The sequence below is a fragment of the Oncorhynchus mykiss genome, chromosome 16 (genome assembly GCF_057628025.1).
Source record: "Oncorhynchus mykiss isolate SJ-2025 chromosome 16, ASM5762802v1, whole genome shotgun sequence".
In the NCBI taxonomy this organism is placed as follows: domain Eukaryota; kingdom Metazoa; phylum Chordata; class Actinopteri; order Salmoniformes; family Salmonidae; genus Oncorhynchus; species Oncorhynchus mykiss.
In genome coordinates, this window is record NC_143037.1 from 65,161,289 (window position 1) to 65,177,500 (window position 16,212).

The window sequence follows — 16,212 nt, forward strand, 5'->3', positions numbered from 1 at the left end:
AAGGCAGGGAGATGAGAACAACAGAGAAAGAGAGGTAGAGAGAGAGGAGGCAGGGAGATGACAACAACAGAGAAAGAGAGGTAGAGAGAGAGAAGGCAGGGAGATGAGAACAACAGAGAAAGTGGTAGAGAGAGAGGAGGCAGGGAGATGACAACAACAGAGAAAGAGAGAGTGGTAGAGAGAGAGGAGGCAGGGAGATGAGAACAACAGAGAGAGTGGTAGAGAGAGAGGAGGCAGGGAGATGACAACAACAGAGAAAGAGAGAAAGAGAGGTAGAGAGAGAGAAGGCAGGGAGATGAGAACAACAGAGAAAGAGAGAAAGAGAGGTAGAGAGAGAGGAGGCAGGGGGATGACAACAACAGAGAAAGTGGTAGAGAGAGAGGAGGCAGGGAGATGACAACAACAGAGAAAGAGAGAGAGTTGTAGAAAGAGAGGAGGCAGGGAGATGAGAACAACAGAGAAAGAGAGAGTGGTAGAGAGAGAGAAGGCAGGGAGATGACAACAACAGAGAAAGAGAGAGAGTTGTAGAAAGAGAGGAGGCAGGGAGATGAGAACAACAGAGAAAGAGAGAGTGGTAGAGAGAGAGAAGGCAGGGAGATGACAACAACAGAGAAAGAGAGAGTGGTAGAGAGAGAGAAGGCAGGGAGATGACAACAACAGAGAAAGAGAGAGAGAGTGGTAGAGAGAGAGAAGGCAGGGAGATGAGAACAACAGAGAAAGAGAGAGAGTTGTAGAAAGAGAGGAGGCAGGGAGATGAGAACAACAGAGAAAGAGAGAGTGGTAGAGAGAGAGAAGGCAGGGAGATGACAACAACAGAGAAAGAGAGGTAGAGAGAGAGAAGGCAGGGAGATGAGAACAACAGAGAAAGAGAGAGTGGTAGAGAGAGAGAAGGCAGGGAGATGAGAACAACAGAGAAAGAGAGAGTGGTAGAGAGAGAGAAGGCAGGGAGATGACAACAACAGAGAAAGAGAGAGAGAGTGGTAGAGAGAGAGAAGGCAGGGAGATGAGAACAACAGAGAAAGAGAGAGTGGTAGAGAGAGAGAAGGCAGGGAGATGAGAACAACAGAGAAAGTGGTAGAGAGAGAGAAGGCAGGGAGATGAGAACAACAGAGAGAGTGGTAGAGAGAGAGAAGGCAGGGAGATGAGAACAACAGAGAAAGAGAGGTAGAGAGAGAGAAGGCAGGGAGATGAGAACAACAGAGAAAGAGAGAGAGAGTGGTAGAGAGAGAGAAGGCAGGGAGATGACAACAACAGAGAAAGAGAGGTAGAGAGGTAGAGAGAGAGAAGGCAGGGAGATGAGAACAACAGAGAGAGTGGTAGAGAGAGAGGAGGCAGGGAGATGAGAACAACAGAGAAAGAGAGAGAGAGTGGTAGAGAGAGAGAAGGCAGGGAGATGACAACAACAGAGAAAGTGGTAGAGAGAGAGGAGGCAGGGAGATGACAACAACAGAGAAAGTGGTAGAGAGAGAGGAGGCAGGGAGATGACAACAACAGAGATAGAGAGAGAGAGTGGTAGAGAGAGAGAAGGAAGGGAGATGAGAACAACAGAGAAAGAGAGAGAGAGTGGTAGAGAGAGAAGGCAGGGAGATGAGAACAACAGAGAGAGTGGTAGAGAGAGAGAAGGCAGGGAGATGAGAACAACAGAGAAAGAGAGAGAGAGTGGTAGAGAGAGAGAAGGCGGGGAGATGAGAACAACAGAGAAAGTGGTAGAGAGAGAGGAGGCAGGGAGATGACAACAACAGAGAAAGAGAGAGAGAGTGGTAGAGAGAGAGAAGGCAGGGAGATGAGAACAACAGAGAAAGAGAGAGAGAGTGGTAGAGAGAGAGAAGGCAGGGAGATGAGAACAACAGAGAAAGTGGTAGAGAGAGAGGAGGCAGGGAGATGAGAACAACAGAGAAAGAGAGGTAGAGAGAGAGGAGGCAGGGAGATGAGAACAACAGAGAAAGAGAGAGAGAGTGGTAGAGAGAGAGAAGGCAGGGAGATGACAACAACAGAGAAAGTGGTAGAGAGAGAGGAGGCAGGGACATGACAACAACAGAGAAAGTGGTAGAGAGAGAGGAGGCAGGGAGATGACAACAACAGAGAAAGAGAGAGAGAGTGGTAGAGAGAGAGAAGGAAGGGAGATGAGAACAACAGAGAAAGAGAGAGAGAGTGGTAGAGAGAGAAGGCAGGGAGATGAGAACAACAGAGAGAGTGGTAGAGAGAGAGAAGGCAGGGAGATGAGAACAACAGAGAAAGAGAGAGAGAGTGGTAGAGAGAGAGAAGGCGGGGAGATGAGAACAACAGAGAAAGTGGTAGAGAGAGAGGAGGCAGGGAGATGACAACAACAGAGAAAGAGAGAGAGAGTGGTAGAGAGAGAGAAGGCAGGGAGATGAGAACAACAGAGAAAGAGAGAGAGAGTGGTAGAGAGAGAGAAGGCAGGGAGATGAGAACAACAGAGAAAGTGGTAGAGAGAGAGGAGGCAGGGAGATGAGAACAACAGAGAGAGTGGTAGAGAGAGAGAAGGCAGGGAGATGACAACAACAGAGAAAGAGAGAGTGGTAGAGAGAGAGAAGGCGGGGAGATGAGAACAACAGAGAAAGTGGTAGAGAGAGAGGAGGCAGGGAGATGACAACAACAGAGAAAGAGAGTACGAGACTGGCTCACTGAGTGAGGATATGAAACACCTCTACAGTCCTCACATTAACAGAGAGAGAGGACACTATCACACTACCACTAATACACACTGTGTATTGAGGTTCAGACTCTCATGCCTAGTCAATGACCCAGTAGAGCATACTTCTATTTCCAGCATACGTGAGATAAGCAGTGAGATGAGAAATGCAGAAGGGTCTACCTTTCAGTCCGAACGTCCCAGAGATGGAGGGCTGTTCTCCAGTGAACTTTTTAGGAGTTTTCTGCTTCCGTCCTGGCTCATGAGGAGAACAGAGAGCAAGAAACGGTCAAACACACTGGGCCCTCATTTCCACTGGACTGCAACTCACAATGCAACAAAACATCCTACTAGTCATAATATTTTAATCTTACTGTGCCTTGTCCTCTCAGGGTCTTCATCTGGATACAGTGGGAGGAGGCTTCCCCCCTCACCATCGCTCTCGCTGCCATCCGGAGTGTTGGGGGAGGTGTCAGAGGAGGAGGCCTGATGTTGAGGGGGCTGGGGGTGTGTGTGCTGTTTCCTCTCCCCCCTCTGGGGGGAACACTCCCCATTCTGGGAGGGACTAGACACATCCTGGGTCTTCTTCACTTTGAAGAACACCGGTGATGGGGTAGTAATCTCCATAGGCCTGGACAGAGCAAGGGTACAATCTAAACCTAGGCTGACAGGGTTAGTTAACGGTGGTGAAAATCCCCGACCCAGGTTACCTTTTCTTGGCGGCCCCCTTCACGGGGGTCTTCTGTAGTTTGGGCTCGGCCGTGGTCTCCACGGTAACTCTCTCTGGGTGGTTCCACAGCTTGTGCTTCTGGAGCCGGACCTTAGTGGCAAACACCGCCTCACAGTCCGGACAGCCATGACTCAACTTCTCCGCTAGGGTTGCCTGGGGGACAGAGAAAAAAGGCGGTAAAAGAGAGACAGAGAAGAAACAGAAGGATATTGATTAGTCTAAAGTTGACAAATCTAATTCAACAGGTGTACAGATTGACAATAAATATGTAGACCCCCTCGAAGCACTGAGAGGAGATAACATGATGCAGCCCAGACTCCCAGTGAAGGCTAAGTGGAGCAGGAGTCAGGAGATAACATGATGCAGCCCAGACTCCCAGTGAAGGCTAAGTGGAGCAGGAGTGAGGAGATAACATGATGCAGCCCAGACTCCCAGTGCAGGCTAAGTGGAGCAGAAGTGAGGAGATAACATGATGCAGCCCAGACTCCCAGTGCAGGCTAAGTGGAGCAGAAGTGAGGAGATAACATGATGCAGCCCAGACTCCCAGTGAAGGCTAAGTGGAGCAGAAGTGAGGAGATAACATGATGCAGCCCAGACTCCCAGTGCAGGCTAAGTGGAGCAGAAGTGAGGAGATAACATGATGCAGCCCAGACTCCCAGTGCAGGCTAAGTGGAGCAGGAGTGAGGAGATAACATGATGTAGCCCAGACTCCCAGTGCAGGCTAAGTGGAGCAGGAGTGGGGAGATAACATGATGCAGCCCAGACTCCCAGTGCAGGCTAAGTGGAGCAGGAGTGAGGAGATAACATGATGCAGCCCAGACTCCCAGTGCAGGCTAAGTGGAGCAGGAGTGAGGAGATACCATGATGCAGCCCAGACTCCCAGTGCAGGCTAAGTGGAGCAGAAGTGAGGAGATAACATGATGCAGCCCAGACTCCCAGTGCAGGCTAAGTGGAGCAGGAGTCAGGAGATAACATGATGCAGCCCAGACTCCCAGTGCAGGCTAAGTGGAGCAGGAGTGAGGAGATAACATGATGCAGCCCAGACTCCCAGTGCAGGCTAAGTGGAGCAGGAGTGAGGAGATAACATGATGCAGCCCAGACTCCCAGTGCAGGCTAAGTGGAGCAGGAGTCAGGAGATAACATGATGCAGCCCAGACTCCCAGTGAAGGCTAAGTGGAGCAGGAGTGAGGAGATAACACGATGCAGCCCAGACTCCCAGTGCAGGCTAAGTGGAGCAGGAGTAAGGAGATAACATGATGTAGCCCAGACTCCCAGTGCAGGCTAAGTGGAGCAGGAGTGAGGAGATAACATGATGCAGCCCAGACTCCCAGTGCAGGCTAAGTGTTGCAGGAGTGAGGAGATAACATGATGCAGCCCAGACTCCCAGTGCAGGCTAAGTGGAGCAGGAGTCAGGAGATAACATGATGCAGCCCAGACTCCCAGTGCAGGCTAAATGGAGCAGGAGTGAGGAGATAACATGATGCAGCCCAGACTCCCAGTGAAGGCTAAGTGGAGCAGGAGTGAGGAGATAACATGATGCAGCCCAGACTCCCAGTGCAGGCTAAGTGGAGCAGGAGTGAGGAGATAACATGATGCAGCCCAGACTCCCAGTGCAGGCTAAGTGGAGCAGGAGTCAGGAGATAACATGATGCAGCCCAGACTCCCAGTGCAGGCTAAGTGGAGCAGGAGTGAGGAGATAACATGATGCAGCCCAGGCTCCCAGTGCAGGCTAAGTGGAGCAGGAGTGAGGAGATAACATGATGCAGCCCAGACTCCCAGTGCAGGCTAAGTGGAGCAGGAGTGAGGAGATAACATGATGCAGCCCAGACTCCCAGTGCAGGCTAAGTGGAGCAGGAGTGAGGAGATAACATGATGCAGCCCAGACTCCCAGTGCAGGCTAAGTGGAGCAGGAGTGAGGAGATAACATGATGCAGCCCAGACTCCCAGTGAAGGCTAAGTGGAGCAGGAGTGAGGAGATAACATGATGCAGCCCAGACTCCCAGTGCAGGCTAAGTGGAGCAGGAGTGAGGAGATAACATGATGCAGCCCAGACTCCCAGTGCAGGCTAAGTGGAGCAGGAGTCAGGAGATAACATGATGCAGCCCAGACTCCCAGTGAAGGCTAAGTGGAGCAGGAGTGAGGAGAAAACACGATGCAGCCCAGACTCCCAGTGCAGGCTAAGTGGAGCAGGAGTGAGGAGATAACATGATGCAGCCCAGACTCCCAGTGCAGGCTAAGTGGAGCAGGAGTGAGGAGATAACATGATGCAGCCCAGACTCCCAGTGCAGGCTAAGTGGAGCAGGAGTCAGGAGATAACATGATGCAGCCCAGACTCCCAGTGCAGGCTAAATGGAGCAGGAGTGAGGAGATAACATGATGCAGCCCAGACTCCCAGTGAAGGCTAAGTGGAGCAGGAGTGAGGAGATAACATGATGCAGCCCAGACTCCCAGTGCAGGCTAAGTGGAGCAGGAGTGAGGAGATAACATGATGCAGCCCAGACTCCCAGTGCAGGCTAAGTGGAGCAGGAGTGAGGAGATAACATGATGCAGCCCAGACTCCCAGTGCAGGCTAAGTGGAGCAGGAGTGAGGAGATAACATGATGCAGCCCAGGCTCCCAGTGCAGGCTAAGTGGAGCAGGAGTGAGGAGATAACATGATGCAGCCCAGACTCCCAGTGCAGGCTAAGTGGAGCAGGAGTGAGGAGATAACATGATGCAGCCCAGACTCCCAGTGCAGGCTAAGTGGAGCAGGAGTGAGGAGATAACATGATGCAGCCCAGGCTCCCAGTGCAGGCTAAGTGGAGCAGGAGTGAGGAGATAACATGATGCAGCCCAGACTCCCAGTGCAGGCTAAGTGGAGCAGGAGTGAGGAGATAACATGATGCAGCCCAGACTCCCAGTGCAGGCTAAGTGGAGCAGGAGTGAGGAGATAACATGATGCAGCCCAGACTCCCAGTGCAGGCTAAGTGGAGCAGAAGTGAGGAGATAACATGATGCAGCCCAGACTCCCAGTGAAGGCTAAGTGGAGCAGAAGTGAGGAGATAACATGATGCAGCCCAGACTCCCAGTGCAGGCTAAGTGGAGCAGGAGTGAGGAGATAACATGATGCAGCCCAGACTCCCAGTGCAGGCTAAGTGGAGCAGGAGTGAGGAGATAACATGATGCAGCCCAGACTCCCAGTGCAGGCTAAGTGGAGCAGAAGTGAGGAGATAACATGATGCAGCCCAGACTCCCAGTGAAGGCTAAGTGGAGCAGAAGTGAGGAGATAACATGATGCAGCCCAGACTCCCAGTGCAGGCTAAGTGGAGCAGGAGTGAGGAGATAACATGATGCAGCCCAGACTCCCAGTGCAGGCTAAGTGGAGCAGGAGTGGGGAGATAACATGATGCAGCCCAGACTCCCAGTGAAGGCTAAGTGGAGCAGAAGTGAGGAGATAACATGATGCAGCCCAGACTCCCAGTGAAGGCTAAGTGGAGCAGAAGTGAGGAGATAACATGATGCAGCCCAGACTCCCAGTGCAGGCTAAGTGGAGCAGGAGTGAGGAGATAACATGATGCAGCCCAGACTCCCAGTGCAGGCTAAGTGGAGCAGAAGTGAGGAGATAACATGATGCAGCCCAGACTCCCAGTGAAGGCTAAGTGGAGCAGAAGTGAGGAGATAACATGATGCAGCCCAGACTCCCAGTGCAGGCTAAGTGGAGCAGAAGTGAGGAGATAACATGATGCAGCCCAGACTCCCAGTGAAGGCTAAGTGGAGCAGAAGTGAGGAGATAACATGATGCAGCCCAGACTCCCAGTGCAGGCTAAGTGGAGCAGGAGTGAGGAGATAACATGATGCAGCCCAGACTCCCAGTGCAGGCTAAGTGGAGCAGGAGTGAGGAGATAACATGATGCAGCCCAGACTCCCAGTGCAGGCTAAGTGGAGCAGAAGTGAGGAGATAACATGATGCAGCCCAGACTCCCAGTGAAGGCTAAGTGGAGCAGAAGTGAGGAGATAACATGATGCAGCCCAGACTCCCAGTGCAGGCTAAGTGGAGCAGGAGTGGGGAGATAACATGATGCAGCCCAGACTCCCAGTGAAGGCTAAGTGGAGCAGAAGTGAGGAGATAACATGATGCAGCCCCAGACTCCCAGTGAAGGCTAAGTGGAGCAGAAGTGAGGAGATAACATGATGCAGCCCAGACTCCCAGTGCAGGCTAAGTGGAGCAGGAGTGAGGAGATAACATGATGCAGCCCAGACTCCCAGTGCAGGCTAAGTGGAGCAGGAGTGAGGAGATAACATGATGCAGCCCAGACTCCCAGTGCAGGCTAAGTGGAGCAGAAGTGAGGAGATAACATGATGCAGCCCAGACTCCCAGTGCAGGCTAAGTGGAGCAGGCATGTTGTACTCGCCCTGTAAGGGAGACATTGGCTGCGCTGATAGACAGACGTGATCCGTGAGACACGTTTGACAGAAGTACCGAAAGCAACAAAAATTCTAGTACCGAGCCAATTTTCATGTTCTAGTTTCGAAAAAGTACCGAAGTTTCGGTATACCGTGTAACACTGGAGGAGAGAGACGGTGGGGTGAGTAGAGGGTCATGTCTCACCCCCTGGCAGCGTTGGTAGTGGTATTTGAGGCCGTAGATGCTGGGGAACTCCAACCAGCAGCCTGAACACGGACACTTTACCCTTGACCTCCTCTTAAACTCATCCTTCCACTGGACCATCATGTTAGCCTGCAGAGAGGGGGAGAGATGAGATACACATGCTTCTCACACACTCAGGGAGTAGCGGGAGTAGGGAGGGAGTAAGGGGAGAGTAGGGAGGGAGTAAGGGGAGAGTAGGGAGGGAGTAGGGAGGGGTAGGGAGGGTTAGTGAGGAAGTAGGGAGTAGTAGGGAGGAGTAGGGAGGGAGTAGGGAGGGAGTAGAGAGGGGTGGGGGGGTAGGGGGAGTAGGGAGGGAGTAAGGGGGAGAAGGGAGGGAGTAGGGGGAGTAGGGAGGGAGTAAGGGGGTAGTAGGGAGGGAGTAGGGAGGGTGTAGGGGGGAGTAGGGAGGGAGTAGGGAGGGTAGTGAGGAATAGGGAGGAGTAGGGAGGAGTAGGGAGGGAGTAGAGAGGGGTAGGAATGAGTAGGGAGGAGTAAGGAGGGAGTAGGGAGGAGTAGGGAGGAGTAGGGAGGAGTAGGGAAGAGTAGGGGGAGTAGGGAGGGAGTAGGGAGGAGTAGGGAGTAGGGAGGGAGTAGGGAGGAGTAGGGAGGGGTGTAGGAGTAGGGAGGAGTAGGGAGAGTAGGGAGGAGGTAGGGGAGGGAGGTAGGGAGGAGTAGGGGAGGAGGGGAGGGTAGGAGGAGTAGGAGGGTAGGGGGAGGGAGGAGTAGGGAGGAGTAGGGGGAGTAGGGGAGGAGTAGGGAGGAGTAGGGAGGAGTGGGGGAGTAGGGAGGAGTAGGGAGGGAGTAGGGAGGGAGTAGGGAGGAGTAGGGAGGAAGTAGGGAGAGTAGGGAGGAGTAGGGGGAGTAGGGGGAGGGAGGGGGAGTAGGGGGAGTAGGGAGGGAGTAGGGGGATAGGGAGAGTAGGGAGGGAGTAGGGAGGAGTAGGGAGGTAGGAGGGTGTAGGGAGGAGTAGGGAGGAGTAGGGAGGAGTAGGGGGAGTAGGGAGGGAGTAGGGAGGAGTAGGGGGAGTAGGAGGGTGGGGGAGGTAGGGGGAGTAGGGAGGGTGTAGGGAGGAGTAGGGGGAGTAGGGAGGGAGGATGAGGGGGGTGAGGGAGGAGTAGGGGGAGTGGGAGGGAGTAGGAGGGAGTAGGGAGGGTGGGGAGTGGGGGGAGTAGGGAGGGGTGAGGGAGGTAGGGAGGAGTGAGGGGGAGTGGGGGGGGTCAGGGGAGTAGGGAGGATGGGGGGGGGTAGGGGGGAGTGGGAGGAGTGGGGGAGTACAGGAGAGGTGCAGGGGGAGTCAGGGAGGAGTAGGGGGAGTAGGGAGGAGTAGGGGGAATAGGGAGGGGTCAGGGGGAGTAGGGAGGGAGTAGGAGAGGTGAGAGAGGGGTAGGGGGAGTAGGGAGGGAGTAGGGAGGAGTGGGAGGGATGGGAGGAGTAGGGAGGGGTAGGGGGAGTAGGGAGGGGTAGGGAGGAGTCAGGAGAGGTCAGGGAGGAGTGGGGAGTAGGGAGGAGTAGGGGGAGTAGGGAGGGGTGGGAGGGAGTAGGGAGGAGTGAGGGAGGGAGTAGGGAGGGAGTAGGGAGGAGTAGGGGGAGTAGGGAGGAGTAGGGGGAGTAGGGAGGAGTAGGGGGAGTAGGGGGAGTAGGGAGGAGTAGTGGGAGTAGGGAGGGAGTAGTGAGGGTGTAGGGAGGGGGGTGGGGAGGGAGTAGGGAGGAGTAGGGGGGAGTGGGGGAGTGGGAGGTCGGGGGAGTGGGAGGGAGTAGGGAGGGTGTAGGGAGGGAGTGGGGAGGGAGTAGGGAGGAGTGGGAAGAAGGTAAAGGAAAATGTGGAAAGGGGGCAAGGGAGTGAAGGATGGGGATGTGAAGGGGGTGGGGGATGGGAAGGTGGAGGGAGATGGATGGAAATTGGAATGAGAAAGTGGAGTGAGGGAGTGGAAGGAGTGGGAGTGGAGGGAGTGAGTGAGGAATGAAAATGGAGATGGGGGAGTGAGTGGGGAGTGGAGTGAGAATGAGAGGATGCGGGCATGAAAAGTGAGTGGGAAGTGGGTGAGGAAAGGAAGGGTGGAGAGTGGAGAGGAGTGAAATGAAGAGGGTGGGGAAGGAAGATGAAGAGGATGCAAATGAAAATGATGGAGAATGGGAAAATGTAAAGAAAATGAAGAAATGGGACAAGAAAATAACTAAAATAAAAGAATAAAGAAGATGATGGGAAGAGGATGGGAGTGGAAGAGAGTGAGATGGAGGTGGGGGGGTGGGTGGGGAGGTGGGGGTGAGTGGAGGTGGGGTGATGGGGGTGGGGGTGGGGGTGAGAGGTAGGGAGGTAGGGAGGAGTAGGGAGGGAGTAGGGAGGGAGTAGGGAGGAGTAGGGGGAGTAGGGAGGAGTAGGGAGGGTGTAGGGAGGAGTAGGGAGGAGTGCGAGGGAGGAGTAGGGGGAGTGAGGAGGGTGGGAGGAGGTAGGGGGAGTAGGGAGGGAGTAGGGAGGGAGGTAGGGGGAGTAGGGAGGGTGTAGGGAGGAGTAGGGGGAGTAGGGAGGGAGTAGGGGAGTAGGGAGGAGGTAGAGGGGGAGTGAGGGAGGGAGTAGGGAGGGAGTAGGGAGGAGTTGGGGGAGTAGGGGGGGAGTAGGGAGGAGTAGGGAGGAGGTCGGGGGAGTAGGGAGGAGTAGGGGAGTAGGGAGGGAGTAGGGAGGGAGTGGGGGGGTTGGGAGGTAGGGGGAGTAGGGAGGAGTAGGGGGAGTAGGGAGGAGTAGGGAGGGAGTAGGGAGGAGTAGAGAGGGGTAGGGGGAGTAGGGAGGGAGTAGGGAGGAGTAGGGAGGGAGTAGGGAGGAGTAGGGAGGGGTAGGGGGAGTGAGGGAGGGGGTAGGGAGGAGTAGGGAGGAATAGGGGGAGTGTAGGGAGGAGTAGGGGGAGTAGGGGGAGTAGGGAGGAGTGAGGGAGGGAGTAGGGAGGGTGGGAGGGGGGTGGGAGTAGGGGGAGTAGGGAGGAGTAGGGGGAGTAGGGAGGAGTAGGGGGAGTAGGGGGAGTAGGGAGGAGTAGGGGGAGTAGGGGGAGTAGGGAGGAGTAGTGGGAGTAGGGAGGGAGTAGTGAGGGTGTAGGGAGGGAGTAGGAGGGAGTAGGAGGGGTAGGGGGGAGTAGGGGGAGTAGGGAGGAGTAGGGGGAGTAGGGAGGGAGTAGGGAGGGTGTAGGGAGGGAGTAGGGAGGGAGTAGGGAGGAGTAGGGAGGGGTAGGGGGAGTAGGGAGGGGTAGGGAGGAGGTCAGGAGGAGTGGGGATAGGGAGGAGTAGGGGGAGTAGGGAGGAGTAGGGGGAGTAGGGAGGAGTAGGGGGAGTAGGGAGGGAGTAGGGAGGAGTAGGGAGGGAGGGAGTAGGGGGAGTAGGGAGGAGTAGGGGGAGTAGGGGGAGTAGGGAGGAGTAGGGGGAGTAGGGGGAGTAGGGAGGAGTAGGGGGAGTAGGGGGAGTAGGGAGGAGTAGGGGGAGTAGGGAGGGAGTAGTGAGGGTGTAGGGAGGGAGTAGGGAGGGAGTAGGGAGGAGTGGGGGAGTAGGGGGAGTCAGGAGAGGTCGGGGGAGTGGGGAGGGAGTAGGGAGGGTGTAGGGAGGGAGTAGGGAGGGAGTAGGGAGGGAGGTAGGGAGGAGTAGGGGAGTAGGGAGGAGTAGGGAGGAGTAGGGAGGGAGTAGGGAGGAGTAGGGGGATAATAGATACTGACAGGAATACTCCTCATATCCTGTACTTCAGCTCTGGGACGTCCCTTCTTCTTCCCCTCCCCTCTTTCACTACAAGGAGGACCTGCAAGAGAAAAAGAGAGTGGTGGAGGAGAGTTGGGAAAGGGGAACAGTTGGGATTACTGTGACCTGTTTCACTGGTTCAATTCACAACACACACAGCTACCTTCCAACTCAGGCAGACAGAGAGAATAAAACACATTTGGAACACATTCAAGTGCAAACAAATGTCAATATTTTTACTGTGGAACTAAGCATAGATAAAAACAGTTGATAGTCTTGGTCACAAGGACAAAGATGAATCTTCACTGGCTTGGATTATACCTGCTCAGCAACTGAGCAATAGTCACACCTCAAGATATATTAAAATCCAGTGTAGGCACAGCTGTGGCAGCGGGTTAAAGGCTGTTTTAGTGTGTGTGTGTGTGTGTGTGTGTGTGTGTGTGTGTGTGTGTGCATGTGCATGTCCGTGCATCAGCATAAGTATGTAAAGGCCATTTGCTGATCCAAATAAATCACCTATAAATCACCAAAGCCTCTGACACAGCACACAGAGGACTCTCTCTCCATCTCTCTTTCTTCTATCGCTCTCTCCCTCTCTCTTTCTTCTATCGCTCTCTCCCTCTCTCTTTCTTCTATCGCTCTCTCCCTCTCTCTTTCTTCTATCGCTCTCTCTCTTTCTTCTATCGCTCTCTCTCTTTCTTCTATCGCTCTCTCCCTCTCTCTCTCCCTCTCTCTTTCTTCTATTGCTCTCTCCCTCTCTCTTTCTTCTATCGCTCTCTCCCTCTCTCTCTCTCTCTCCCTCTCTCTCTCTCCCCCTCTCTCTCCCTCCCTAGCTCCCACCCACCCTCTCTCTCTACATATACAACTTACACCACTTTCTCCTCCTTATCTGTGATGGAGGATAGAGGGGGTGAGGAAAGTGTGATGGAGGATAGAGGGGTGAGGAAAGTGTGATGGAGGATAGAGGGGGTGAGGAAAGTGTGATGGAGGGTAGAGGGGGTGAGGAATGTGTGATGGAGGATAGAGGGGGTGAGGAAAGCGTGATGGAGGATAGAGGGGGTGAGGAAAGTGTGATGGAGGATAGAGGGGGTGAGGAAAGTGTGATGGAGGGTAGAGGGGGTGAGGAAAGTGTGATGGAGGATAGAGGGGGTGAGGAAAGTGTGATGGAGGGTAGAGGGGGTGAGGAAAGTGTGATGGAGGATAGAGGGGGTGAGGAAGGTGTGATGGAGGATAGAGGGGGTGAGGAAAGTGTGATGGAGGGTAGAGGGGGTGAGGAAAGTGTGATGAGGGATAGAGGGGGTGAGGAAAGTGTGATGGAGGATAGAGGGGGTGAGGAAAGTGTGATTGAGGACAGAGGGGGTGAAGAAAGGCAGGGTGGGGAAAGAGATCGAGGGGAGGATGCAGAGCAAAATGTAGAGAGGTTGAAGGGAAGACTTTGTTCCTCCAACAAATGTCCCAGGCTAGTCCCATTCTAAAGATCCCAACAAATGTCCCAGGCTAGTCCCATTCTAAAGATCCCAACAAATGTCCCAGGCTAGTCCAATTCTAAAGATCCCAACAAATGTCCCAGGCTAGTCCCATTCTAAAGATCCCAACAAATGTCCCAGGCTAGTCCCATTCTAAAGATCCCAACAAATGTCCCAGGCTAGTCCCATTCTAAAGATCCCAACAAATGTCCCAGGCTAGTCCAATTCTAAAGATCCCAACAAATGTCCCAGGCTAGTCCCATTCTAAAGATCCCAACAAATGTCCCAGGCTAGTCCCATTCTAAAGATCCCAACAAATGTCCCAGGCTAGTCCCATTCTAAAGATCCCAACAAATGTCCCAGGCTAGTCCCATTCTAAAGATCCCAACAAATGTCCCAGGCTAGTCCCATTCTAAAGATCCCAACAAATGTCCCAGGCTAGTCCAATTCTAAAGATCCCAACAAATGTCCCAGGCTAGTCCCATTCTAAAGATCCCAACAAATGTCCCAGGCTAGTCCCATTCTAAAGATCCCAACAAATGTCCCAGGCTAGTCGCATTCTAAAGATCCCAACAAATGTCCCAGGCTAGTCCCATTCTAAAGATCCCAACAAATGTCCCAGGCTAGTCCCATTCTAAAGATCCCAACAAATGTCCCAGGCTAGTCCCATTCTAAAGATCCCAACAAATGTCCCAGGCTAGTCCCATTCTAAAGATCCCAACAAATGTCCCAGGCTAGTCCCATTCTAAAGATCCCAACAAATGTCCCAGGCTAGTCCCATTCTAAAGATCCCAACAAATGTCCCAGGCTAGTCCCATTCTAAAGATCCCAACAAATGTCCCAGGCTAGTCCAATTCTAAAGATCCCAACAAATGTCCCAGGCTAGTCCCATTCTAAAGATCCCAACAAATGTCCCAGGCTAGTCCCATTCTAAAGATCCCAACAAATGTCCCAGGCTAGTCCCATTCTAAAGATCCCAACAAATGTCCCAGGCTAGTCCAATTCTAAAGATCCCAACAAATGTCCCAGGCTAGTCCCATTCTAAAGATCCCAACAAATGTCCCAGGCTAGTCCCATTCTAAAGATCCCAACAAATGTCCCAGGCTAGTCCCATTCTAAAGATCCCAACAAATGTCCCAGGCTAGTCCCATTCTAAAGATCCCAACAAATGTCCCAGGCTAGTCCCATTCTAAAGATCCCAACAAATGTCCCAGGCTAGTCCAATTCTAAAGATCCCAACAAATGTCCCAGGCTAGTCCCATTCTAAAGATCCCAACAAATGTCCCAGGCTAGTCCCATTCTAAAGATCCCAACAAATGTCCCAGGCTAGTCGCATTCTAAAGATCCCAACAAATGTCCCAGGCTAGTCCCATTCTAAAGATCCCAACAAATGTCCCAGGCTAGTCCCATTCTAAAGATCCCAACAAATGTCCCAGGCTAGTCCCATTCTAAAGATCCCAACAAATGTCCCAGGCTAGTCCCATTCTAAAGATCCCAACAAATGTCCCAGGCTAGTCCCATTCTAAAGATCCCAACAAATGTCCCAGGCTAGTCGCATTCTAAAGATCCCAACAAATGTCCCAGGCTAGTCCCATTCTAAAGATCCCAACAAATGTCCCAGGCTAGTCCCATTCTAAAGATCCCAACAAATGTCCCAGGCTAGTCCCATTCTAAAGATCCCAACAAATGTCCCAGGCTAGTCCCATTCTAAAGATCCCAACAAATGTCCCAGGCTAGTCCCATTCTAAAGATCCCAACAAATGTCCCAGGCTAGTCCCATTCTAAAGATCCCAACAAATGTCACAGGCTAGTCCCATTCTAAAGATCCCAACAAAATGTCCCAGGCTAGTCCCATTCTAAAGATCCCAACAAATGTCACAGGCTAGTCCCATTCTAAAGATCCCAACAAATGTCCCAGGCTAGTCCCATTCTAAAGATCCCAACAAATGTCCCAGGCTAGTCCCATTCTAAAGATCCCAACAAATGTCCCAGGCTAGTCCCATTCTAAAGATCCCAACAAATGTCCCAGGCTAGTCCCATTCTAAAGATCCCAACAAATGTCCCAGGCTAGTCCCATTCTAAAGATCCCAACAAATGTCCCAGGCTAGTCCCATTCTAAAGATCCCAACAAATGTCCCAGGCTAGTCCCATTCTAAAGATCCCAACAAATGTCCCAGGCTAGTCCCATTCTAAAGATCCCAACAAATGTCCCAGGCTAGTCCCATTCTAAAGATCCCAACAAATGTCCCAGGCTAGTCCCATTCTAAAGATCCCAACAAATGTCCCAGGCTAGTCCCATTCTAAAGATCCCAACAAATGTCCCAGGCTAGTCCCATTCTAAAGATCCCAACAAATGTCCCAGGCTAGTCCCATTCTAAAGATCCCAACAAATGTCCCAGGCTAGTCCCATTCTAAAGATCCCAACAAATGTCCCCAGGCTAGTCCCATTCTAAAGATCCCAACAAATGTCCCAGGCTAGTCGCATTCTAAAGATCCCAACAAATGTCCCAGGCTAGTCCCATTCTAAAGATCCCAACAAATGTCCCAGGCTAGTCCCATTCTAAAGATCCCAACAAATGTCCCAGGCTAGTCCCATTCTAAAGATCCCAACAAATGTCCCAGGCTAGTCCCATTCTAAAGATCCCAACAAATGCATCTAGTCACCTTTCAACGTCCACTGTTTTATCAGTCCTGAGACAAATATACAGGCCTTGATTGTTCTATTAACAGAGAACTCCCATCTAGATCAGGGCCTATGTCTGTCTGAAAGAATTACAGAAGTGTAAGAGTCATTACTAGTCATACCGAAACACCTGTTAGGGCAGAGATTTTGCTCAGCCCTCAATCACTCTCATTAAACATGAGAAAAGGTAGATGGATTACATGTACTCTTCCATGGCAATGATACAGGGAAAATGAAGATATTCTTCTGGCATAAACAGCTCTCTCAATGATGGCTGTCTAACTTATTGTACACACACACACACACACACACACACACACCTCCCAACAAACGGATGCACACA

The 16,212-nt window shown here is 52.6% G+C and overlaps 1 protein-coding gene across 9 annotated transcripts in view; it reads right to left on the reverse strand.

The window, feature by feature from the left end:
• The window catches only part of znf512b (zinc finger protein 512B), a 75,759-nt gene that overhangs the window by 31,667 nt on the left and 27,880 nt on the right, over positions 1 to 16,212 (reverse strand). For 5 of the 9 annotated variants that reach the window (XM_090203749.1, XM_090203748.1, XM_090203750.1 and 2 more), the window contains 4 exons: positions 11,702 to 11,781; positions 3,364 to 3,536; positions 3,028 to 3,284; positions 2,837 to 2,908 (listed from right to left, as the gene is read on the reverse strand). In XM_090203749.1, coding sequence (XP_090059875.1) covers positions 2,837 to 2,908; positions 3,028 to 3,284; positions 3,364 to 3,536; positions 11,702 to 11,781 — 582 coding nt within the window. Of the gene's footprint in view, positions 1 to 2,836; positions 2,909 to 3,027; positions 3,285 to 3,363; positions 3,537 to 7,917; positions 8,100 to 11,701; positions 11,782 to 16,212 lie in introns of all 9 variants that reach the window. The other 4 variants (XM_036947526.2, XM_036947527.2, XM_036947528.2 and 1 more) reach the window with 2 other exon arrangements.